Here is a 26,908-nt window from a genome sequence, read left to right on the forward strand (position 1 = left end):
CCACACACCGTCCACGCCCACTTCGTATTCTGCGTGTTCTGATTGGACGACGCTTTAGCGACACGGAATTTGATTGGCTTCGAAGATAGGCTGTGCGAATATTTCTTGTAAGTCAAGAGCAATCAATGGTCGAAAGTCAGATAAGTTGTTGAATCTTTAAGGTGATATAAAGTACGGCTTTACAGCTGATTGAACATAAAACACTGGTTTTCTAAAATGTGTTTCTATAATTGACTATAATGTCCACTTGTCACCAATCGTTATTCTATTTTTATTTTCTGTTTGAAAGAACGTAATAAAAGTTTGCTGCCAGGAGATGGCAGTATGTCACATGTTGTTTTCATTTACAAATGTGGCTTAAAAAAAGCCTATATTTATTTAATTATTATAAGATATATAGAATATATTTAAATATTCCACAATCATCAAAATACATAGAAGCTAAAATCTCATTAAAACTGTATGTGTGTTGTTTATTTGTATATTTGCATGTCCTTTTCCAGTTTACTTTCATATATAAGCTTATGTTTTTAATCTAAAATACACAAAATGACAAAAAATAAGAAATTGTATACAGTGTAGGAGAGGCAGAGAGCTGAGAAAAGCCTCCACCTGAAAAAAGTTGAAAAGAACACAAAAAATAACAGAGCCTACAGAAAATAATATGACAGCATAACAAACTAGTAAGATACAACAAGATAAAACAAGACTTATATATAACAAATAACTAACAATAATTAAAGTCATTAAAAGTATTTTTATATTTTTTGCACAATTCAAAATACACAAAATTACCCAAAAAAAGAGGATACAGTGCAGAGACAGGCAGAGAACCAAATGGGCTTATTTGAAGCCTCCACCTAAATAAAGTTGTTGAGAACACAAAAAAATAGCATAGGGCCTACAGAAAATAATATGACAATATCACAAACTAGCAAGATACAATAAGATAAAACAAGACTTAGATATAACAAATAACAATAATGAAAAGTCACTAAAGCAGAAAAGTGTGAGCGAATAATGTGCATAAAAGTGTATGTCTATGTGTGTGCATGTACATTTCACAAGATGTGTCTGTGTGCATGTATGTGTATTTGCGTTAGTCTTTATGAGGAAGATATTGGTTTATACAAATAAACATGGATATATGAACAGAGGAGCACTTACAAAACAGCAGTTAAATGCTTTTATAAACATCTTTTAAACAGTTTTTTTGCCAGGTAGGAAAAGTCGTTTCACAATGTGACTCCCCTAAATCTTATTGAAAATTGACCTTTGCAAGTGAGACTGATTGTGCTTTCCATCTCTATTGTGTATTGATATTGTTATGATCAATGCAACAGAGAGTGATACAGTACTATAGGCAATGAGTTTGGAGTAAAAAAAGCAGTAACGTGACTGTGGGAATATTATATTAGCACATTTAAGTGTCACTAAAGAATTGAATTTAGTTTTAAAAGTTTTAGGTGCTGGAACCTAACAGCCATGTAATGTAGTTATCTTTAGGCTTCGGTGTTTGTCCAACAACTTTGTTTAATCAAATGATGCAGTCTCAGAAAGTCACTAAGTATGCGTACTCAAGAACTGTATGAATTTGAGGTATTTGAGTCTATTCTTATACCACTTTATACTTGAACTACATTTAAAATGAAAATATTATACTTTTACTTAACTACATTTATCTGAAAGATTTAGTCACTAGTTACTAATAGAATACATAAGAAGAATGTACATAATATGATGTTCAATATAACAGTTTATAACAGCTGAAATGTTCAGCCAATAATCAATTGTCAGATTGACTGTGGATAAATTGGCAACTATTCTTGATAAAAAGTTGTTTTAGAATGTATTTTGAATAATATGTAGTTTTTGTGTGTTTTTCATGTTTTTATTTATTTTTTTATTGGGTACTTTGACTACCTCATACATTCTCCTGGTCATGCTTACTCATTTTTTACTCATGTAACATTTTGGATGGACTTTCACTTGTAACAGAGTATTTCACAGTTTGGTATAAGTACTCTTTCTTAAGTAAAGGCTCTGAATACTTCCTCCACTACTGTCCAATCTTCACTGTGTGATCTGCTTATAGAATGCAAGCAAATACATCCAGATACCATCCTGCCTCTAAATCTGTAATTTTTGTGTATTATTTTCAGCCAGTTTTACTCTATGACAACGTAATGCTGATTGTTCCCAAACATAAAGGTTTGTACGATGCTGGGATGTATAGTTTTTTTCTTGCATACGTGTACAATGCAACTATAAGGTGCACAGGATAACAGACAAGGAAAGGAAAACATAAATGTTCAGAAGAGGGGGAGGTGAAAAAGGAAGGAGATCAGACAATTAAAAGACTTACAAAGAGAATAAGCAACAGGACTCAGGGGAAATAGTGAGATTAAAGTTCTTGTCTGGGATAAAAGTAGATGCCACACTGTGGGAAAAGAAGGAAATGGGGGCAGTAATTGCTGAAGTGCAGCTGCGTTGAAGCAGTTATGTAAATGGCTCCCGATTAGTAGATTAACGCAATCCAGTTGAGAGGATAAGCATGACCCTTATTACTGGTTTTGGTCTTTCACATGCTCACCTTCAATCTATATTAGGCAATCTGTCTTTTAAACAGGCTTAGACACACATACACTCACAGATGCAATATATTAGGCAAAGTAGCTCAAACAACATATTTGTCATAATGAGCTTGTCATGTGTCCAAATCTTTTGATTATGCAAATCTCCAAGCAGATTTGTTTGGGGCAGCACTTCCCCTGCCTCAAATGCTCACAGTCGGCACTTCCAGGTTTTTATTTGGTCATTACTTGGAAATTGAAACAAGCTGCTCTCTTTTATTCTATTTACTTGTTTTCTTCCTCTGTGTGCTCTCAGTGAAGTCATGATTTATTCCAGGGCTCAAGGGATGGAGACTTCTCCGTCATCTTTTCTAATCTGATATCTGGCAGGCCTTCTGTGTCAATTGCACTTATTAAAAGCTGCTGCATTGCACAACTGGTAGTCCAAAATGCACTGAGCCTGCTCTGCGTCTCCTTCTAGGTAACAGGTCCCTGCATATACAGCACAGGCAGCAGGCCCCACCCACGGTCTCCCCTGGTATTACCAATGACTCTCACAAGAGGAGAGACCTGAGGAGGAGGAGAGGAGGTATGGTCAGTAACCATAGCAACTTAGAGGGGTTACATGAGAACGGACATTGACTGCAGTGAAGATGAGTATTTCCATCACAAACGCAGCCCAGCAGCTATTCTGACCTTTGAAGTTTCTCTCTGCAGGGAAAATAGATGGAAGACGTCAGCCAGCTGGTCACATTTCACTTCGAACTCTACAGATATCATATCAGCTTATTTATGTTATAATAAACACAAAAATAAACGTTATTAATGAAGCAATTTTTAAAACAAAATTAAAAAAGTGCTTTACAAGGTCGATCCAAAATTTAAAACAATGCAAAACAAAGCAATTTCAAGAAATAAAAAGAAACAGCAATTCCAACAATAACATAATACCATCAATCAAGCAGGTAAGCAAAGTTGTCCAAAAGATGACACTTAGGAATATAAAATCATACAATTGACAGTATAAGATGATAACATTAATAGTTACAGAATGTTTAAAATAAACAGTGTGCTAAATTTAATAACAGATCAATTTAAAAAGTGATTTCAAAGCTGTCACTCAGTCTTTAAGCCTGAAATAAGGAGACAACATGCTGTCAAACAATCGTCTGCAGATTTCGCTTTAGGGAAATTCTCAGACAGGAAGTTAATCCAGCTGTCATAATGTTGGTGCCACTGACTGATCGTCTTTGAACATGAACCATCTTTTATATGAGCCTGTTATTATAAACTTTTATGAAATGCTTAAATCATCGGCACTTCCTACACACTTTTTAAGTGGGGAAAACTCAACTCCTTCCTGTGGCTTTTGTCCTCTCTTCAGCTGCCAGCCCTCGGTGTATTGATCTGTAGCTATTTTGAGGCCAGTGTGGAAAAAATGAAGCAGAGAAAAGGGAAAATTAATCAAAAGAAAAGATGGAGAATAGGAATATAATAATAAGTTACTCAGTTTTATGATTTCACCAGTTACATTGTCTGAGGTAAATATATTGAACTATGAGGCCTTAGTTACCTGTAACTGAAGCTCTTCAGAAAAGGGACTATATGCAAAGTGGCTTTTAATCACAACCCTTTGGTCTGGGCTCATGTTTTTTTTAAATGTGCTGTGTCGAGTCTTAGTGAAGGTTCACTAGTGATTTACTATTGCACTTCCATGAAGCGGAAAGCTCAAAAGAAACTCTACTACTGTGGTTCAAGCTCCGAACGACCTGATCCCACATCTCTCATAATGCGACTAAATCGTCAGTAGGGCTCAATAGTCCTAAAGTGCTAAAAGTGGACTAATATGTTAACTTTACAAAAATCCTGAATGCTTTTTTAAAATGTGTATATATTTGTTAAAACATGCTTGTTAAAAGAAGTGCGACAGAACTTAATCAGTAAAAAAAGTAGTGCTGATGTTGCAATTTCATACAGCACGAATTTTGTGTGGTTTTTTTTGCCTTGATGCATTTAACTCATCTCATATTGTGAGAAATTCCCAGAACTTTTTCTTCCAAAAATTGTCTGAGAGAAGGTATCAAGATTTTTCAAGTTAAAATACTCAAGTGAAGTCATTGGTGTTAAAGTCCAAATGGACGTGCAAGTCTTTTTTTTTTGTCAAGTCAGGTCAAATTTGTCACAATTTTGTGACTTGAGTCTGAAGCAAGTCTAAGTCATGTGACTGAAGTCCACATCTCTGGATGACAGCATGCCACTTAGGAGTAAGCTGAGCTTCAGAATGAGTGCATCAAGTCCTTCAATAAAATATCAGAACAAAGGACAAAAAACTTGTCAGTTAATATCCTGAAAATGGCACAAAAAAACGGATAGAAATCATAACATTTTATGTGGAATGTGGTTCACAATATTATTGTGACTTTATGGTAACAAATCGAAACTTACACAATACATTATTTATTTAAATTTTGGGCCTTTGAAACTGCACTGTAATGCTTATACAGCTCTGTAACTCTCCTTGCTGAGTGATACTGCTCGTACCGTGGCTACATTAAACACACTGTATTATGGGTGTGTGGGCAGTAATAGCGTCTTTTAGAGCAAAGCATTTGGACAGTCTAATGGAACATTTAACAACAGCGTTTCCATTAAACACCTCATGTTTTACTCAGGATGTCAGAAACAGAGAAAAATCCTTGTTACTTTGTTTGAAACGATTTCCACAAACCAAAGAAGCTTCACATTACACACAAGGTTGTCGTTTTGTTATGTTCATGTTATGAATTAAGTTTTTTGGGGATGCACCATGGAACATTAGGCTCAGATTTTTTGTGACTAACAGTGGTGACTCATGCCCGGGAAGCCTAATTACCTTCATGTGAAAGTTTTACGTCACCGCAAGCACTCCAGACTGGGGGCTCGGGGTTACATTGTGGAAAATAGGTCAGTTAAGTGACTGGCTTTAGAAATGAATTCAAAAGCATCCAATGTTTTCTGTGTTTCTGCTTAAAATAAATGCTGTATAGACAGAATGATAGCTAGATATATTCCTCATTTGATCCTCTGGTCCCCTCTGAAAAGCAAAGGCCATCTCTAAAAGCTATAATAAGTTTAATCTGCCAGCAGTCATGAATATGTTAAGCTTATTATGGACAGCTTGCATGGATATGCAGAAAACCTAAGATGATTATGTTAAGTTAATAAAAACAGTGACTCCTCACATTACTGTGTTACTCATAACTGGGCTGAAGAGATGGAAATAGGCTGACTGTTGATTGTTTCTTGCTTAAAGATTTTTTTGGAGTGGCTTTTTGCCTTTATTTTGACAGATACAGCGTGAAAGGGGGAGAGAGAGGAGACATGCAGCAAAGGGCAGAGGTTGGCAATTGAACCTGCAGCTGCTATGGACATGGCCTTCGTACATGGAGCGCCCACCCTACCAGGTGAGCTACTGGACTCCCCAATTGTTTCTTTTTCCCCATGAAGAAATCTTTGATATGTGTGTATTACTCAACCCTTTGAAACCCGAGCAATTTGCCTTGATTTCTGTCAAAAATGTTTGAAGCAGGCAATGAGCAACAAAAGAAGAAATAACAGGTATAGACAATTACCTGAAAAATTATGCAAAATAAATAACATTTTAAAAAATCAAACACGTAGATGAACTGGACAAAGCATTAAAAAAATTGTAATAATTCTATAACATCATTTTAAATAGGTAATTATGATGATTACAATATATTTTTGCCTAGCTTTTAAAATAAAATAATTTGCCAAATCTAATTATTTCTCGCAATTTGTAGAATATTTCTCACCAAGTTGTTCATTGCCTTTCCCCTCATGTTTCGGAAATGAATCACACCAATTTGCTCAGGCTTCAAAAGTTAAAATACTTGTAAAAGACGTTTAAAAGCAGCGCAAGAGAGTAATGTTGCTCCAGATTTCAAGGGGTTAACTGTTCAGCCAGTACACTTTCTCTAATAAGCATATCACAGGCTTGTGGTGTCTTTTGCCTGTAACAACCATCACTTTTACACTTCAATTATCACCTGAATCCAATACCACCTCGGGTTGCTCTTGTAACCACGTATGAGCTATCACAAGGCCTCATCACAAGATTATTGTGACGTCAAATTCAATAAAGTTTCCTTTATCCTTTTTCTGTGAAATCTTCTGCTCTCCGGTTCAGGGCGAACATGGTACAAAAGCAGACCCACAAAACCAACCATGCTGCAGAAAACAGTAAAAATACCTCAGGCAAAACAATTAACAGAAACACTCATTACCGCTCTCTGACACACATTCGCTCTCTGAGTCAATCCTTCACCAAAACAGAAAAGAACACACATACCTCCCTCTCCACATCTCGCGCTCTCTTTGCCTGCAAACACTGTGTTTTTTTCACTTTATCTCTCCATCTGGGTGTCTGTTTGCTGGCCTCAGCAGGAACCTGAATGGAGTGAAGCTTACAACTCCAAACTCGCCCCCTTTGCTTGTCTGCTTCATCAGAAATGTTCTATGAAGAGCACAAGCCTATATTTATATATTTGTATATGTGTGTAGACAATAGAAACTCATCCCTGCATGTTTGCTCTTTCTCTTCCACTTCCTGTGGCCTACGTTGCCCTGCAGCAACGGGCTGCATATGCTGCAGCCACAGAGAGCTGTGATGATGTGTGCCGTGCTGCTTGTGAATGGCAGACAGGCAGGCACAGTGTGGAGGGGCAGAGACAGGCAGCTGCGCGTAAGTAATGCATCCTCCAGAATCTGGGTCACACTCACACCACTTTCATATTGTCAGATTTTTTTCACCCAGTTTTATGATTTGACGAGTCATATTGTCCTAGATAAATATACCGAATCAGGAGGCCTACGGTATCTGTAATTGAAGCTTTTCATTTGTAGTGCATCACTGTTATAGAAGAAGATGAGTTTGCATGATAATGATGATGACGGCAATGGTTTGCCTTTAATAACCTTTATTTATAAAGAATTCATTCTTTGTACATGGATGCCTGACAAGAAGCACAGTGGCTATTTTATAAAATATGTTGTTTATCTAATGTTCAAAGTGTAGTCTACGCACCATGCCAGCATGGATGGATTACTGAAAGAGCACACTGGTCACAGGCTCAGGGGCCCGAAGTGTCAGGACTTCTCTTGCAGAATGTCACTCAAATTACAGACCAGGGCAACACTCAAAATTACCAGAAAAAGACACAAAAAGACCACAAAAAGTTGCAAAGTAACTGCAAAGAGACACGAAATAACTCCAAACACAGGCAAAACAACCACAAAGAGACACTAAATGACTACAAAGAGTCACAAAACACAGAAAAAAGACACAACATTACCTCAGAGAGACACAAAACCCACAAAAGGTGCACAATAACTGAAAACAGACGCAAAACAACAACAACAACAAAAAAAGGCAAAACCACCACAAGGTCTGCGTGTCTTGCTCCTGTAGGAGAGGCAGTGGGACCGTTTGCATGTCCATGTCCAGGGGCCCATTGTCTCATAATCCACCCATGCATGTCAGATACAAAACAAGTGCAAAATACAACATACTGGCAAAAAGATAAAATAAAATATAAGATAAAAAAATGACAGTGAAATGACACACTGATAAATATTATTAATAAGTGAATAAATAAATACATAAATAAAAACAAACAGACATGCAGTTAAAGGGATAGACAAAATGGTGATGTCTGTTACAATTTTAGCTGTATAAAGAAATACTTTAACCCATCTCTAGAATATTTTTTAAAGTTTCTTATTTTACAATTTAAAAAATCTTAATAACCTAAAAAATAATAGTAAAAGCTTATTTCACAGACAAATGGTCTTGGTTGCCAGCTAGAAATAAAATAAAATAAAATATTCTTCCATCCCACTATCTACCCTCTTGCTCCATAATGACAAATAAAGCAATATATCTTCACTACATTATATTTTTTATTATCTTCTCTTTTTTGTGTTGGTATAGTCTGTGCCACCGTACGCCCTGACGACGCACGTTTCTCCCGCACCGGCGGCGTGTCCACGCATTAACCGCGCGCGGTGTCATTCTTGAACACGCAGTCAGGTGTCGCGCTTCTATCACGCTACCGGCGACGCCCGCCCGGCGTTTTTTTTCCCATGTTCCCATCGACACGGGCATCGACACTGCTTTATTTATTTATCTATTTTTTTTACTCATGTGTGTGAAATCCATAGGAACGTATGACGTCGCGCGTGCTCTCGTGCGTGTGTCTGTGTGTGGGCGTGGAGGAAAATGTCAACGTGCGGCGCGCGAGAGGAGGAGAAGCCTGAAGCTGAATCCAGTCTGTAGCTAGAGGATGATATCAGTGGTGGAAATACAACTTCAGCCGCTGTGTTGACTGCTGGAAAATGTGTGTAATATCCGAGGAATAAAGTTGTAAACGGTCGCTGCTTGCAGTTAGCCGAGCTCGGCATCTTTTCAGGGCTGGAGGTGAGTTAATTCAGCTCTCCACACGCCGAAGCCCAGCCTCCCTTCCTGGATGTGAAGCAAATTAGGCAGCTACGTTTCAACATCAGGCCACTTGTGACCACCGGGACCTCCATTTCAGGTAAGTTTGCTCGGTCTGTAATGATAGACAACTTCTTGTGGACTCTGACAGGCGGTTAGCTGCTGTGACATTTAGCCGACATCCGTGTTTCATCAGCTAACAGCATTAACGGACACCGACATCATATCTGGCTCTCAGTGACGACGGTGAAGTTAGCTTCCGATTCAGCACTTAAAGGGAAGAGGTAAGGGAAAGTAACTTAATTTAAACCGATCCTCGTATTTTTTTGCACCTCTTACTATTTTGACATGTAATGAAGCCCCGACGCAGTCTAAAACACACAATGGCACATTTGTAAAACTATTATTTGTGAAAATGAAAATAAGGGAAATCTTAATGCTTTTTCACATGTTGGCCACATTATCCCAGGTCCAGATCAAATTATACCTACACAAGTCAAATCTGGACTAGATTATCTCAGAGAGGCTAAATATGATTTAAAACACAGTTTCAGACTCGTTTAAACTTTAATTCACTTTGTGAGAATTCTAAAATAGGAAGATTTCACTGTGTTTTTCAAAAGTAGACCGCATTAGACCAGGTCCAGACCAAAAACCACTATACTTAGACAGCTCAAACCTGAACTGTATTACCTCAGAGAGACTAAGGATTGATAAAACACAATTCAGATTTGTTAAACCTTTATTCTATTTGTGAAAATGCAAGAATAAGGAGATTTCACTGCTTTTGTCACATGTTGATCGCATTAGACCGGGTCCAGATTGAAATCCATGGTACACAGGTCAAATCTGGATTAGATTACATTAAACTACATTTAGGAAAAAAAGACAAGTAAATCTATCTTCTACCTTCTTCTACCTAATAAATAATCGTTAGCCTCTCTGGGATAATTTAGTCCAGATTTGACAAGACTATGTATTGTAGTTTTGGAGAGAGACCTGGTCCAATGTGGTCTACATGTGAAAAATGCACTGAAATCTCCTCTTTTTTTTGCATTTTCACAAATAAAATGAAGGTTTCATGAGTTTGTGGGTTTCAGAGAACGTCGAGGCTTTACTTACAACATTAAACACGCTTTCGCCACAGTAAGAGGTGCAACAAACTGAGAGTGTGTCGTTGAGCTTTGCATATTGTTTCCCTTAACTCGCCCCTTAACTGCCGAAGAGGAAGCTACGAATCGAAAGCTAACTTCAGCGTCGTCTTTCAGTGGGAGTTCTGGGCTGCCAACAGTAACTGCCAAGCCTCGTATCGACCCAGACTGGGATGTGAATTTTGTCTGCATCGTTAACCTGTATGGTCTCTATCCGACTCTGCCAGCTAGCTAAAGAGGAAGTATGAAGCGTGATGATACTCGACACGAGTTATTAATATTCAACTGCTTTTACTATCCTCCTGATACCTTATCTAAGCCATTACACTAAGCTACGTCTTCCCGTGTCTTGCCCGGTATAAAGACGGCTCCTGGTGGAGTATAAACCACATTAGTCTGTGGTCACACCAGGAGCACGGTGGAAATGCTACATGACAGTGTGTGCACACACAAACATCAAAAACATTACAGCCTGAGTGCAAGGACAGCCGACCTCGGTGGCCGGAGGATGCTGCAGCAGCCCCCATGCATGTCGCCGTGGGGTGTGGTTGGCACGCCGGACAGGCAGCAGTCAGCAGAGCGCTCCCTCCAGCAGCACTCGACCCTTTAATCTCCCGTTTGACAGCTCATTAGAGAGCTGGCCACATCGCGTTAAGCCATCCCCAACATCTCCACCATGTCCCTTGTACCAAATCATCCCTCTGCCATGCCTGCACTCTGGCTGTGTTTACCGGCGGGGTCTGTCATAACAGCTCTGCTGCTGTAGCAGGCGGCTCCAGAGGCTCGTAAATCTGCCCCAGCGGACAGTCAACATGTGTTGCACACTCACTTCTGTTTGATCAGCCTGCTCAGGGCATACTGCAAAAACTATGATGCATGCTGTTCTCATAGTATGTGCTGTATAAACTCATACTTAGTAAGCAATAGCTGTCTCATGCAGGCACTGACACGAAACTGTTATTAGTTTTGTGACAGGAAGATAGGCTCAGTGTCTATCAGGGTGGGGACTTAGCACCAGCAACAAACCCAAATGCTGCTAAAATGTGAAAGTGGGGACTAGATGTTCACATCTTAAGAATTAAGTTTCCCACCCAGCTGTCCATTCATGGTTATTTTCACCCTGACTCCAACCTGCAGCCTTCTCAGACAGATACAACATCTTATCCCGATCAAGTTTTTTGCCCCCAATCCCGATCTGAGTCATTTGATATTGAGTATCTGCCCATACCGAGCCCCGATCCCACACTTGTATTTACTTGGATAATACAGTTGCACAGTGCAGGAGCTTTAAAGTGATTAAAATCAATCCAGTGTATATCCTTGAAAGTTTAATAGCTCTGCAATGCAATACAAAAAAAGTCTGCATCCAAACAATTCCTTAAAGGTTTTTGTTTAATTTTTACAAAATAACAAACAAACTAAAAATATTGTTATATGGCTCTTATTACAATTCCACTTTTTGTTGAAAAAATTGTTTTTTTCAACAAAATAACAAAGTAAACAAACTAAAATGTTTCTTCAAAAATTGCTGCCAGATCCACTTAGTGTAGCTTTGTAATAAAAGTACAGAACACTGTAAAAGAGTAATATAATCACAATTTCACCTCAATTCACCACCACATCAAAGTATTGTTTTAGCTGAACCCAGTCACAACAAATAAAAATCGGTTACAGTTCTGCTTGTTACAGCATTGTAGTAAATCGTGTTCACTAAATGTTAACAAAAATTTGCAGTGGTTTAGCAGCTTCAGTTGAACAAGAAAAAAATGACTTACTTAATGGAGTCACAGCATACAATAAAACTCGAGTATCTGCTGCAAATTAAGCCCTCAGTTTACGACACCTTTGTGACAGCATATGTAAGCAAAGGATCGGGTGGGACGCATGCTCAAAATAACTGATCCAGATCAGTTAAAAAATGCATTGATTAGGCCAGATACCGATCCTTCTGATCTGATCGGGACATCCCTAATAACATGAGTGAATGCTGACATTCACTGGGACTCCTCTGTACGTCATAGTCCCCCCTCTTTTATTCCCCTCACATCCTGCTCTTATCCACACTCAGCTCCCTAACTTAATTCATCCCATTTATTCTTCATTCCTAATCTCTCCCTCCAAACCCCTGCCTTCAACAATTTGAGCAACGGGCTGCTTCCAGGATAATCCCTGTGGACTATACCCACTAGTGCGTACCGCCCTCTCTCATGCTTTTTTGCTTTCCTTACAACCCTTTCTTGAAGCAATACGAGGGTAGTTCATCCCAAACTCTCAATGATAGGAGTCTGGGATGGATGAGTAAATGTCTGTACTGTACAGTAATATTTATTTGTGAGCCAGGGGGTAAATAGTAACCAGCCAGTACTGATGAATGTGCTGTGTAGTCAGAGAGAGAGAAAGAGGCAAGGTTAATCATATTACTGACTACACAATCATGTCTTTTGGAGGGAGGAGAGGCGATCACTCACTGTTCACTGCTGCCATAGATGCAGCCATGCATGCAAAAGCATACATGTACAGCACCGGCCAAAAACACACCACCAGAAATGAAAGACAGTGACAAAATTGACATGAGTAGGCGCTATACATCTAAACCATAACCTCAGTTGTTGGGATTCATGTGTGTGACAGCGATACAAAGCAAGAGAGAGAGAGAAAAAGACTTCTTGTTTATCTGTTTAGGTTGACTAGTCATTGGGGTCAGTAACTTGCTGTAGTCACTCTGCTGGCGTAGTAGTTTGTAGGTCATATGCTCCACTAGTGCTGCACTTGGCGGCATTACTCAGCCGCTCAGTGGGATCTTACGGCGTCTTAGGAGTATTGCTAGACTGTTGAGTGTCTGTGTGTGCTTGTGTGTATGTGTGGACTGTGGAGGGATGTCTGGAGCGTGGCCAGACCCTGTCCAACAGTCTGCTGATGCTGATATGCCCACAATGAGAATGTATGTGTGTTGTGTCAGTTTATGAGGTTTTGTAACAAATGTGCAGTATAAACGGAGGTATATCTCAGTTTGTCTGCATCCTCACTGTTGATTTTTAACTTAAACGGAGAAGCAGTGTCTTTGTTTGAGCTCCCATTTGCAGCTCCTTTATGAATTTATTGGGGCTGCATGTCTCACTGAAGTCTAGTTAATGTTTGACACTATGTGAGTGCGTGTGTGTGTGGTCTGTCTAGCTTCGAGGAGGTCCATCTGTGAGTGTGTAGTAATAAGCTTGTGCCTATTACAGAGATGTCTATCAACTAAACAATTTGTACTTCATTTGTAACACTTACATGCATATAGAAATAACCTCTGTTAAACAACACAGTGCATTATTACATAGTTATTTAATATCACAGACATGTAATACATTTTTAATCAATTGTTTAAGTAGCCAGTTAGGGATAATTGTCTCATTACACATCATGACTTTTTGTGAAGTCGAAATCATAATCTGTATGTTAATCACTGTGGTGACATCCCTGAGCAGTCAGTAATTTGAAACAATTGCACATCTCTCTGCAGGCTTAATTTGTCTGATGTCCATCAAGGATGCCAGCACTTATTCCAGCACACTTAACTTGTTTTAGATAAATGACATCATTACGTTAGACTTAATAGAAATTTTGAGGCGTTATAAATCAGCCTTGGTTTTCCTCAAAAGAAGCAACTAACTGAACCTGAATTTTTTTCCACTTTGTTTTTAAGAAAAATTGCCAAAAAATGTATGGTTGCAACTTCTTCACATGAGGATTTGCTGCTTTTTCTATTTTAGATTTTCAGCTGAAACTAAATAATTTGGGGTTCAGAACTATTGGCTGAAAAAAAGCATTCTCACTATTTTCCAATGTTTTATAGAGCAGATGATAAATCGATTAATCTGGACCTTGACCAACAGATTACTCAATAATAAAACTAAGTGTTAGTGGCAGTCCTAGGCCCAGAATCATTAGACAAAGTGGAAAATGTTTTGGTTTTATCTATTTACGTTTGATTGTGCCACTAAGGTACACCATGTGTACATACAAAGAGAAAGAAAACTTTAATGGTTTTAATGCCAACTGGTAGGCGGACATGTTCTTTTTTTTGTTTTTTTACAAGGGCTTCTTGTTTCAAATCATCAAAACAGTCTCCAGCTGTTAAAGTCGGTTACTTTTGGCAGCTGTTTTAATACTGCCTTACTGCCTTCACTTCTGATGTTAGTGACAAAACTTCCTAATTCAAAGAAAAACTAATGTTTTCACATCTTACATTTGAATATTCCACCTAATAGGCAAAACCTGGGAACACCCACAACCCAGTGTACTTTTGTAACCGTACAGGCCCGTTATTTCACAGAGAGAACAGGCATTTCCTGAGACCGTTATGAAACTACCTATATATGTTTGTCACACTTTGTTGGTACCTGCATAAGGCCTTAACATTGCTATAAACGTAAGTCTTATGTATTACTGTTGTTGCTAATGGACACATTTTGTTTTTGCTCATTCTCAAGCAGCAATAGGCTTAATTGCGAAACTCTCAGCAGCTGCAGGATTTCTTCATCACTTATTGCAGTCACCATCGAGTGATTTAGCCCTATTGTTTGTTTAAGGTGATTGTTTCAGTGCTACATTCACTGCTTTAAAATAGGCCCTGAAAGTGCATTTTTTGTTGCTGGTTTATTAAAATTTTCTTTCACTTTTTGCACATACGAGTTCTGATTTATTTAACAAGTCATAGTAATTTTTGATGATCACTCTTTCATCTTTGCCATCAGTTTTATGTGTTGAAAGGTTTTTGTTTAAAAATTGAAGCTTTCTACTGCAACATAAGCTGGGTAACTGTTTATATATTGAAGTGGATGAGGTAATTTAAGGTCTGTGACCTGTGCTGGCTTTGTTTGCTTCTGTGAACATTAAAGGTGCTTGTTAGCTTCTTGGTGCCCCTATAAAATGTTTTAGTTTCCCCTATTAACTCTTAGAGTTTGGTTCTGGCTGCCAGCTTGGGAACATGTGGCTCCAGGGGGCTTTGCGGGAACTGTGTGTGGTTGATGGCATATTTATGCAGTTTATGTTTGTGCCTGTACACATGGGAAAATCTGGACTTATGTCAAGTGAAATATGTAATATACTCTGTTACACATATACACATTTATACATACAAAATTTACAAAGAGTTCGGTTGTGATGCAAGAAAACGCTATCAGTACAAGGTGCAAAGTAGAATCATGTCGATACAATAAATACCACTACAAAGGTAATGATTCAGTATATCGAGATATATTGCAATACTGTAGGCAAGGTGATATAATGTGGTATTTTTTAAATCTAATTTTAAGGCAAAATGTCATAAAGACAATTCCACCATATGCATGAAATTTGATATGTTTACATTTTGATGCAATCAGAACGGTAGGGTTTGTATTTATCACAGCCCCTAGGAATATGTTGTTATGTTGTAATGGCAGAGTCATGAGATTGAAGACAGATTACAGCACTACTATCTAGTAGTGAAGGATTTAAGCTGTATTGAGTTTTGAAAAAACACTGCATCACAAAACATGAAATCAAATACTGAAGTGTATCAATATTTTCTTACACCCCTACTCTTCTGTGGATATGTCTGCTAACTAGCAGGAAATGTCTGCTGTTAGATTATCGTTTGTTTGTTTGTTTTTGGTTTGTTCATGAAAGCACATTTGTTCCACCTGCATAGTTCCTACTTGGTACATGTCTACAAACTGCGTGATAGTCCTGCCATTGTGAGGTAAACAGAAAAATGCATTGTGATCTGGCTATATTAACCAGTTGGCCCCATGACTGGCCAGACTGTGGACACCTCTGACTTTAAAGTATAACTTTCTGTTTCCACTGAGGGAGAGCGTTATATCCAGATGTTGGTATGATGAACATCCACGCCTCCCTCCCCCTATGATGAAAACCAGTGAAATCATCCGCCATACCTCTCAGCTGCTTCAGCATGGGTACACCTGGTCTCTGATAATGGACCACGCATGCATAAACCTGCTTAAATAAACCAGTTGCAGGCTGGAAAGAGGGCAGGAAATTATAGTGCACACGATTTTGAGTCATGTCTGTAGACCTAATGTAAATAAATAGTGTGTGAATATGTGTATGGAGCTTTTGTGTGAATAGATGTCAGCTGTGTCCCTGTCCCTATAGTTCTGTTTGAGACTTAGAGAGTGTGTGCTTGTGTCAGTGCTCTCTGTGTGTGAATGATCCCCCCCCCCACCCCCCCACCCCTTTCTGTCTCTGTGAATGAGAGTGAGATCAGTGATTGCCTCAGCTCGCTAACATCACCATGCCAGCAAGTGGGGGTGGAGGGATGTCAGAGGAGAGAGGGGAGATGGTTGGAGGTTGGATTCTGTGGTAGAGTTCTGCATGTTTTTTTTCCCCTCACTCTTTCCTTTCTCCGCCTCTCTCTTGTAGGCTTAATTCTTCTTCATCCTCTCTTATTCTTCCCCTCTCCCATCACCACTGTTTCCCAACGTCTGACTGTGCGTGCTGTGTAAAAATCCATGTGGAAGAAAGCTTCCCTGCCCTCCAGCGTCAATGCATTTCTGTCTCTCAGTCAACCTCGGCTCCCAGATTGCACCAGATAACAAAATCATGTGCGTACGTGTGTTTTTTCAAAAGTGCAGCCTCTATACGATGCATCTGTGTGTGCATTATGTCTGTGTGTTTGTTTCAAATCCACTGCGAGACTTCTCCTTCCCATCATCCTTTGATGTGAGAGGAATAGAGTTTTTGAGAGCAAGGGTTGCCTTGGTAACTATTGCTGCCATCTGTGTATGTTGTATCAATGTTTGGTGATGTGAGTGTAGAAAGAAATGGAGGTGCCTACGGTCTTAATGCTTTAGCTCCCTCATCGTTGCATTATTTATTTAATAGTCAGCAGAAAGAACTAGAAGGTTACTGGGTTACAATTCATTCCAGGAAGAGATGAGAGGAGTCCACTTTCAGCTCTGTGAATGTGTGTCATTGTAGCAGCAAATCCATAACAAAATATGCCAAAAATACACCAGCTAACACAATTGTCACATGCCTTCAGTGGGGAAAAGGAGGAATATACTAATCATCCACTGAAACCATTTTAAAATTGAATTGTTTATATGGTTCAATTGGATGTCACCTCTTTTAACACCTTTGCTGATGCATTGCATTTTTTGTTTTATATTAAAAGGACAGTTCATCCCAAATCAAAAATACATATTTTTCCCTCTTGTATTTACAAGCAAAAACACCAAACATTCACTTATTTCAGCTTCTCAAATTGTTCTGATTTGCTTCTGCTGATGGCTATAAAATGACTGGTGACCACTCTTTACGGTTTATTCAATATGTTAGAAAAGCAAAGGGAGAGGCAAATCCAACAATTGCACTGTACTACTGGAAAAAGAGAAAGGATCGAATGGCAGCAATTGAGGAAGCTGCCGTCTACATTCACCTAGTCCAAAGAGTCAACATTAAATCAATCAGATCTATTTGAAATTAACTTTTTAGAAGGTGTGAATAAAAAGCATAGGGCAGAAAGAGAAAAAGTAGACAAATGAAGCAAAGATTTCTAGATCACACTTTCAAAGGGTACTTCTCTTGAACTCCATTAATATAGGCTATCAGTGTTCAGGTAGCTTGCAGTAAAGTGATGAAGGAGTGTGAATGTGTGATGATTAGTTTGCTCTGCAGGGGTTAAGTGGGCCACCGGACATCTCTTTATCCTGCACAGTATGTATACAGGTCCGAAACAGAATATAGGATCTCTGGACGAAGGAGTCAACAAAGTAAAGAATTCATTCATTAGTCTACTTAAAGAGAGAAGTGTTGAGGAGATGTGGCAGGACAGAGGCCATAACTATGGTGGTCAGACATATTTTCATGCACTATGGTGCTTATAAATACAGCCTAGGGAGAGGAATAGGATGATGATAAATTGCCCACTTGTATATGTTGGAGAGAGGAGGGTGTCAGTGGAGAGTGTAAATGTTAGTCCCAAAAATAGTCAGTTTTCCCCAGGCAGGAGTGCGTCATGTGGCTTGGGTCCAGTGCATTGTGCAGAGTAGTTTGGCATAACCCAGTTTTTAACACTGACTCACCTTATTTTCCTTTTCGCTCTGTTTGTCTCTCCAATAGAAACTCCCAGCAACCTCCAGCAATGATGTAGACTTGACAACAATGATGCAGGGCCTTGCACAAAGGAGGAGCAGCGACTGATTCTCTCCTCCTTTTCGCCACGACCGCCACTCTATGTCCGTCCTGATAGGGCGGCCAGAGTGCTATGTCCTCAACCACACCTCTTGCGGCCCCACCCGTTAAGAAGGGAAGGAAGCCAGAGAAAACGGAGGTGATGGCTGACCAGGTGCAGGCCACCAGTGAGGAATTGAGGAGCAAACTCATGGACACCCAGATTGAGCTGCAGCAGGAGCGGGGCAAGGTGAGGGGGGGGTGGGGGGGGGTTAAAAAAAGGACAGTGACAGAAAGTACCCTTTAAATCACCACCGCAATAGGAGGAGAGGGAGGAGAATTATTTATAAATGATTCACTGATTTTTGCAGGCTAATTGTCACGAACTTTAAAAATGCAGCTAATATTCAGTACAAGTACACTTATTAGGAAGTAATATGTATAGTAGGAGCTGTAACAATTGTGATTGCACTCAGTATGAGCTTACACCTATACTTAGTTCCACAAGTTTGATTTTCACTAAATATTAATGTTTTTTTTAGTGTCTCATGAACAAGGTGTTAATGATGCACACATCTTCATCAGTGCACACCTAGGTCTGTCATGATAATTACATTGTCAACTCATCATATGAAATACGGAAATGACTTTGATCGTTTTGCTGACCTTGATATTGCCTGTTGTTTTCATGTGTGTTTATTTACATAAGAATGTCACCAACATTTTAGCCACCATAATGCCAGAATAAACAGCACAGTTTTCCCGAGCATCATAAGACTTCGGTGCAGCGATTCTTTAGTAATTCTGTCAACCTCTTCCTATGTCAGTGAGTCTGAAAAATAAAACGCTTCAAAGATGACATGGTGTAACTTCCCAGTAGCTGCACTTTTGGAGCAGAAAAGGCACAGGCCTGATAGTTGTTAGTTTGCTAGCTCATGGCAACAAACCTGAAAGTCTGGCAAACTTTTGTATTAGGTCTCAAGCTGAGTAATTTTGGGACACTCTATATATACTTTCTTGTATATATTAACAGGTTAAAAACTTTATCATATTATATTCCAATGTCTGAATTTTCATAAAAATTTAAAGTTCTTTGCTCTTTTGAACTTGCACTTGAACATCGTAAAATGACAATAATATTTATCTCAATAATTTCTAGGACAATACATGGCCAACCAATATTGTATTTATTCAGTGGCTGTAAAGCTTGCCCTTCTAACACTGCACGTGGTCAAGCTGTCGGGGTGGTTTACCTCTCCTTCTATCTTCTCGCTGACACACACACACTGCCTCTCTTTGCCCTTCTCTGCATCCGTCATGGTTGTACTTGGAGAATGGCAGTAACAGTATCAGGATTTAGTTCTTACAGGGGCAGGCTACACTCGAAATGTATGACCCTTGCTTAAAAAACATCTGCAACATGGCATTTGGAGCAACGGGTTTAAGAATGTCAACAGCAGTGCATTAAGTGTAATACTGACAGGTAGGGTGGGACAACTATACTGATACATCAAATGGAATAATTTATTATGCTGAAATTATCTGAGCACTCTGTGATATGAGGAGGTACATGCAAGAAAATTTCTTTTTGATTCAGCCTTCATTTAAGCAAGCACAGGAGCCATAACTGTTCTCCATCTGAGTGTCTACTGCTCCCTGTTGGGGAATAAATCACCACTTGATGGCTGTGCATCCATTTTGTTTCAGACTAACAGGACTTAAAGCACAAACTTGCAAATGAAGTCGTCACAGTGCTGCACACAGTCTGGGGGCAAATGGAAGGTGGTCTGTGATTTGTATGATAATGACTGGCTGATCAGATTCTTATGCAACTCTAATGGCAAAATGTGTGGCTCTCCCAGGCGTGTAAGCTCCGTGAGCGGCTGCAGGAGCAGCGGCAGGCTCGGGAGCTTGAGCAGCACAAACATGCTGTGGCACTCACTGACCTGCGCGCCAAACTCCACGAAGAAAAGCTACGTGAGATAGCAGCTGCACGTGAGACCCTGGCGCGACAGCATGAAGTGGAGCTGGCCCGCACCATCAAGATCCGGGATGCTGAGGTGCAGAGGCTCCAGGGGCTTGTGAATGCACTGAGAGATGGAGCCGCTGACAAACTCAAAAATGCTCTTCTCGCAGAGGCTCGGGAGGAGGCCAGGAAAGCTTTTGATGGAGAGAGGATAAAGCTACAGCAGGAGGTAGGTTGGAGCATGTATTGCGGTGACAGTAATATAGTAAAAAATATATTTTTTCATAAAATATTGTGAAAAATATGGATGCAGTAACTCTGACAAAAACCAATACTTCATGCATTTATCCTAATTTAGCTTTCACACCACATCTGGTATGCTCTGCATCTCCCAAAAGAGAGCTCAAAATTCTGCTGTTTGTCAGTGCAGCAAAATGCCCTATTTAAACCATAATGAAAGCACTTGGCATCAGCTGTCAATCATGATGACTGTATGGATGTTTCTCTTATATTTAGGCTGCGACCTCATAACAGTATTTTGTTGGAAGGTGGCATTTTGAAACCATTATATGAGTGCACATGTGTTTGTGGGTTTGTGTGTGTGTCCATGTCCATGTCAAGTGTTGTTTATGTGGGACTGTGTAAACCTTTGTAAATATACTGCTGAAAAACAGGAAGCAGGGTGGAAAAGCCTGTTGCCAAGCTATTGTTTTGTCTTAGACTTTCCAGACAAAAGGGGCATCTATCATTACAGCTGTCTATTAGGATAGGACATGTGTTCATGAATGCGTGACTGTCACTCTCTTTGTTGCTGTGTGTATTAATATTATCGTGTGTATGTGGTCTTTTAGATCCAGGAGCAGAAAAATGCCAGGAAGCAGGCTGAGGAGGCGCATGCAAACGCTCTGCAGGCAGATAAAGCCAAAGCAGCAGATCTCCGCACGGCCTACCAGCAGCACCAGGATGAAGTGCACCGCATCAAACGGGACTGTGAGAGAGACATCCGTCGACTGGTGAGACCACATGCTGCTGGGAAGACACACACACTGGAGATACTACATTATCTAAAACGACATGGCCATTAGCTAAGTCTGTAGATAAAGGCTAATAAATTCAAATGTTGTCTGAAGACACTGTTTGTGTCCTTGCAGGTGACTCTATAATATTATGTATGCAACACAACAGATTATTTGACCTTTATTTAACCTTGATTTACCTTGGTACACCTTTGCACGTTTGTATTTACAGTATTGTCTTGCCCAAACTTGCTAATATGTCTTAGTTATTCATGACTGAATAAGCAACAATCACTCCCTCAATGTTTAACACTAAAAAACTGAGCTAATATGCATCATTAAGACCACGTGTGGGTGTGGTGGGATCATATTTTATTGCCAGTAATCTGGCAAAGAAAGGAAACCTAGCAAACTCCCACAGCTGTCAACACATTTAAACTAAAATGTAGTAAAACTGTTGTTGCAAAACACACTCTCTGGATTGAAATTACCAAAACTGTTTAAGCTTGGTCAGAAAGTGTTCTCTGTAATGCTCTGTGAGTAAAAAGCTGATTGACAAAAAATGGTTCTCAGGGCTTCAAAATTAAGTGGAGGGACCAAGTGTGCACACACCAAAAATACGCACAAGTCTGCACACTGTAGGCTCAAAATAAATTCTCTATTATCTATTATTTCTCTTTTTCTCTTTTTAAGGCAAAATTTCGATCTACAAGATATTCCTGAGGATCAAAATCTTGCCTTAAAAAGAGAAAAAGAGAAATAAATGATTTATTTTGAGTCTACAGTGTGCAGACTTCCTTTGCACCCTGCTTGTAAATCTGATACTATATATGATCACTTCTGTTTTGGGCCTCTGGGGTAGAGTGTTCTGTTATGTCCATGACAACAGGCTAACCTTAAGTAAATTACAAAATGTGCATCGACAAATAACAAAAGGACAGATGTAACAGTGTCCAGTAAACCTTATATTATCATTCCTGTGATAGGTGAGCTGACAAACCCCACAGCTGCTATTTTTATAGTCCTTGACTGTCTCAACCACATTTGAATATCACCAGGAGTCCCTCACACAGCGACATCTGTTTTCCTGCTTCTGAAGTTTAGCTCACTGACATTGTTTGAAGGTTAGAGGCTAATTACCGGACTGTCTGTCTTGGCATACCTCACCATGTGGTGCTTATCTGCCAAAATAAAAGTCTGTATACCTGCTGAAGTTATTCATTAATCAGTTTTACATACAGCAGGGCTACAACAGACGTTATTGTTAGTAAAGGAATGTTTGAGCAAGGAGGTTTTGAATGATTAAAGAGTAAAACTGGGCTTATTTATGGAGAACAGGCAATGCAGGGAATGCCAGTGTTAAAGAACAAAATATGGAGGGAAGCAGAAGTGGAAATGTTTGTCAGAAGAAGTTGTGTGAGTGCAGAGCAAGAACAGAGCTTTATAAATTAATCACAGCTGAAGCACTGCATTTTAAATGTTAAAACACTGGTGCTCCCTTGTTCTGTTCTCAGCCATTGGTGTAAACAGCTTGTTGGACTGAAGGTGTAGATAGAGCAGGACTTGAGGTTAAAAGTTTCATCACAGAGAAGATTGTTTACTTATAATTAAAAAACAAACAAAATAACAGAAGAACAATGTACATGATGTAAACAATAACGATACATTATTTTGGCTTAATTTAATTTCTGAATTTGATGTATTTTCTGCTACATGAGCTCAGAAATATCAGCACTACATATCATTTAATGTGAACATTTTCACTGATAATAATAAGGATTGTAACTGGGATTCAATGCTCTATCTGTCTGTCTGACTCATTCACTCTTTTCACCACCCACCATAATGTTGTTCCTACCCATCTTGCATATAGATGGATGAGTTGAAGGCGAAGGACCGGGTGATGTGTGCCCTGGAGAGGGAGCTGGGGGTGCAGGCCGGCTTTGCTCAAAAGCTTCAGCTTCAGAAGGAAGCTCTGGATGAGCAGCTGGGTCAGGTACGAGAGGCTGAGAGACACAACCACGGCAGTCCCAAGAGAGAGGTGATGCCTGGGCTGGGGGACAACTCAGACCTGCTCAACAACCAGGTATATACGTCTGTACGTGTGCATGAATGCATTAAGATCACGTCACTTTGAAATGTGCACATGCTCTACATGCATGAGACCAGAATTAAGGCATTAAAAGGGCTCTTTGTAAAATTCAGCGCCCATGAGTTGTCACAAGACAACTCATTTTCATGGAGATTGGTAGTTGAGCTGGCAGCTAGCAGCCTCTTAAGGATTTTGCAGCTTTCTGGGGTAATGTTGAGGACTAAAATGCCTGATTTCACTGCATTTAAAAAAACAAAACAAATCCCAAATCAATTGTGATACACTTTGCTGTTTTCAGGCTTTTTCTGCAATGAAATTGCTGGAGCAAATGAAAATTGCATAAATAGTTGCAATTTTTTAGTTTTGTACAATTCATTAAAAAAACTAATAACTCTAACTGACCTTGATTCTCTCAACATGTGCAATAGATGTTGATGCAAAAGCCTCTGTCATGCATTTCAGCCATTATCTGGGCATGTTTTTTAGTAAAAAAATATTTTTTAATCACTAACTTTCCTTTGTGTTCCACCACAATGCTGGTGTGCTGCTATAATGCTCTGAATGTCGCTTACAGAAATTTTAAAATGAAGTCACAGAATTTAAATAACGTACATTTTTGAAGACTGATTGTTTTTCTTTTACTGGTGATGTAGGCAGCATGTATCAGATGTGTAACTTTTTATACAAATAATGCAAAACATTACATTGTAGGTGTTTTTTGAAGGGTGAAGAAACCTCCAAAATGTAAACATTCAAGTAAGAACAGTGATTTAAGATCGGTTCTTGGCATTAGCTGCCGGTACCCTGGCTTTAGGTATCACAGAGAAAGTGTTCAATCCCCAAATGAAACTTTTATAGGACTCTAAAACCTTAACCAAAAGGTCTTTATGACAGGCTGATCCACCGCACCATTTTAGTTTTAAAGGAAACTCAGGGACACCCGACTTTGAGTGCACAATTCATTTTCCCCTAATAAAAAGGAAAAACATTAGTCATATGGAGATTGACAACAACATTGTATATTTGCGCTCAGTTCCCACCTGCACGTACAGCTCATACATTCATAAGAAGTATGTGAATAATGTATACTTATACTTCACATACAGGTTCACAGTGAAATGGTATTTCATCCCACCTCCTCTTTCTCGTCCACCTCAATTACCTGCCTGCCTGCCTGCATGTGCTCCCTTTTTTTAGTTTGTATCTTCCTCCTCTCCTCTCCCCCCGGCTCCACAGGAGGCGGATGAGCGTGACATGAGGAGGTTCCAGCTGAAGATTGCGGAGCTCCACTCGGTCATCAGGAAACTGGAGGACAGAAATGCGCTGCTGGCTGACGAGAGGAATGAACTAGTGAGAAACACACACAGAAATACATACATGTTGTGATTACAGACATGAAAATACAGACACACATATTATTACACTCACAGATATTCACACACAAATAAACATACATACCTGTAAAACATACCTGTACTAAAACATATTCTTGTCTAAGCCCTCCAGCCTTGATCTTGCTTCCTTCTTCTCGAACTGGAAATTCTGTGTCACTTGAAGATTTAAGATTACATTGTTTCCCCTCCCTGTTTCCTTCCTCTGTGCAGTTGAAGCGGGTGCGAGAGGCCGAGAGCCAGATGAAGCCCATGTTTGAGAAGAACAAGCGGCTGTCCAAAAAGAATGATGACCTCCTGCAAACGCTGCAACGCATGGAGGAGAAACTGAAGAACCTGAGCCGAGAGAACGCTGAGATGGTAAGACGCACACTTGTGTATCATTTTCTACTACTCCTCTCACTTGTTAAAACATTAATCTAAAGTGCAGTTACTTGTAGAAAAAAACAGATATTTTAGTTTTAATCTGAAGAGGAAGAGGGATTGTGTTATTGCACTTTGGGCATCACTGAGAATTTCATCAAAAAGGAAGTGGGGCCTCTACTGGCCATTTGAGGAAGAGCATGATTTAATCTGTTTTACAACCACAATTTGACATCTCTCTCTTTCTCCCTCCCTCAGAAGGAAAAAGCGGTCTCCTCTCGCCCCCCCTCACAGCAGCAATCCATCCAGCCCCAGCTGAAGCGGCCAAGCTCCCTGACAGACTTGAGCCATGCCCATGAGGAACAGGAAGTGGAGTTCCTCAAACTGCAGGTTTCTGAGCAACGTGGTATCATTGACGAGCTCATGCAGGTCAGAATTTTACTAAAACCATATATTTTGTGAAGAAGTTTAAATGGAAGTGCAAGTATCACTGTTTTCAACATGAGTGATATTAAAGAGCACTGGTATCTCACACTTTTGCCCCAAAATAATCAAATATTGTCCAAAAATGGAGTAGGACTGGGTGATATAACAATATACACTAGCCAAAACATTAAAACCACTGACAGTGAAGTAAATGACATCAAATATCTACTTAAAGTGCAATTTCCTGCAAGGAAACCTTGGGTCCTTGCATTTATGTGACACACACCACCCACCTACACATCATTACAGACCAAGTACACCCATCATGGCAGCAGCACTCCCTGATGGTAGGGTCCCCCCAAGCAGGACAGTGCACCATGCCACACTACATAAATTGCTCATGAATGGCCAGAGGAACTTGACAAAGAGCTCAAGGTGTCCACCTGACCTCCTATCCCCCCACATACCAATCTGATCGAGCATCCATAGGAGGTGTCGGTTCCCAAGATGTACATTGACAGATCAGAGCCAAGTCTGATCCACGGTGAGGCTTCTGACTGGTTGAGTTATGGACACAGACCTCTGGGGGTGTCCTGTGGTGTCTGGCACCTGGGCGTTGGAGGCACATGCTTTCAGTCCGGTAGGTTGCATGGAAGGGTACCAGCGTCTCCTGTGGATGCTCAATCAGATTTGTATCTGGGGGATTCAGACGTCAGATTGATGCCTTGAGCTCTTTGTCACGCCGTAGGGGCCATTCCTGCGCAGTTTTCGGTGTGAGGTGTGGGGCATTGTTTTTCTGGGAGTGCCACTGCCAGTAAGGAGTGCCGTTGCTATGAGGGCATGTATTTGATCTGTAATGGTGTTGCATTAGTGGTTTGTGCAAGTGGTTTTAATGTTTTTGTTGGTCTGTCTATCTGATCAGACAATAGGAATTTGTCTCCCGCAACACTTTTTTTGCCATAACACTGACACCACCAGCCCCTAATTCCTGCTCCTCTCTCTCATTTGGATCCCTGTAGATTAGGAGAACAAGTTATACTCTTCTGATGGGGCAGTGGTTGTGTGTGCTGGAATATATTATTGGTTAAAGAATATATATCACAATCTCTAATTCTGTCTTTCCCCTCCCACACTATTTTCTTTAGCTTCCCATCACATCACAAGTGCTTTTTTCCACATGCTTAGTTCATTTATTATTCCATTTATTGTTTTTTGTCCACCATTGTCTCTAATTCACCAGCAGTGGTGGACAAAGTATACAAAGTATACCA

At 39.8% G+C, this 26,908-nt stretch overlaps 1 protein-coding gene across 5 annotated transcripts in view; it reads left to right on the forward strand.

The window, feature by feature from the left end:
- The first annotated feature begins 8,670 nt into the window (after positions 1-8,670).
- The window catches only part of jakmip1 (janus kinase and microtubule interacting protein 1), a 30,402-nt gene continuing 12,164 nt past the window's right edge, over positions 8,671-26,908 (forward strand). The window contains exons 1-8 of one of the 5 annotated variants that reach the window (XM_088081062.1): positions 8,671-9,169; positions 18,333-18,633; positions 20,246-20,578; positions 21,201-21,362; positions 23,239-23,451; positions 24,655-24,807; positions 25,062-25,208; positions 25,470-25,640. In XM_088081062.1, the coding sequence (XP_087937188.1) occupies positions 18,478-18,633; positions 20,246-20,578; positions 21,201-21,362; positions 23,239-23,451; positions 24,655-24,807; positions 25,062-25,208; positions 25,470-25,640 (1,335 nt within the window). In that variant the 5' untranslated portion in view covers positions 8,671-9,169; positions 18,333-18,477. The remainder of the gene's footprint in view (positions 9,170-18,332; positions 18,634-20,245; positions 20,579-21,200; positions 21,363-23,238; positions 23,452-24,654; positions 24,808-25,061; positions 25,209-25,469; positions 25,641-26,908) is intronic. The other 4 variants (XM_088081064.1, XM_088081063.1, XM_088081065.1 and 1 more) reach the window with 4 other exon arrangements.

Source organism: Plectropomus leopardus, chromosome 8 (assembly GCF_026936395.1).
Source record: "Plectropomus leopardus strain MGB_pleo_1.0 chromosome 8, ASM2693639v1, whole genome shotgun sequence".
Taxonomy (NCBI): domain Eukaryota; kingdom Metazoa; phylum Chordata; class Actinopteri; order Perciformes; family Serranidae; genus Plectropomus; species Plectropomus leopardus.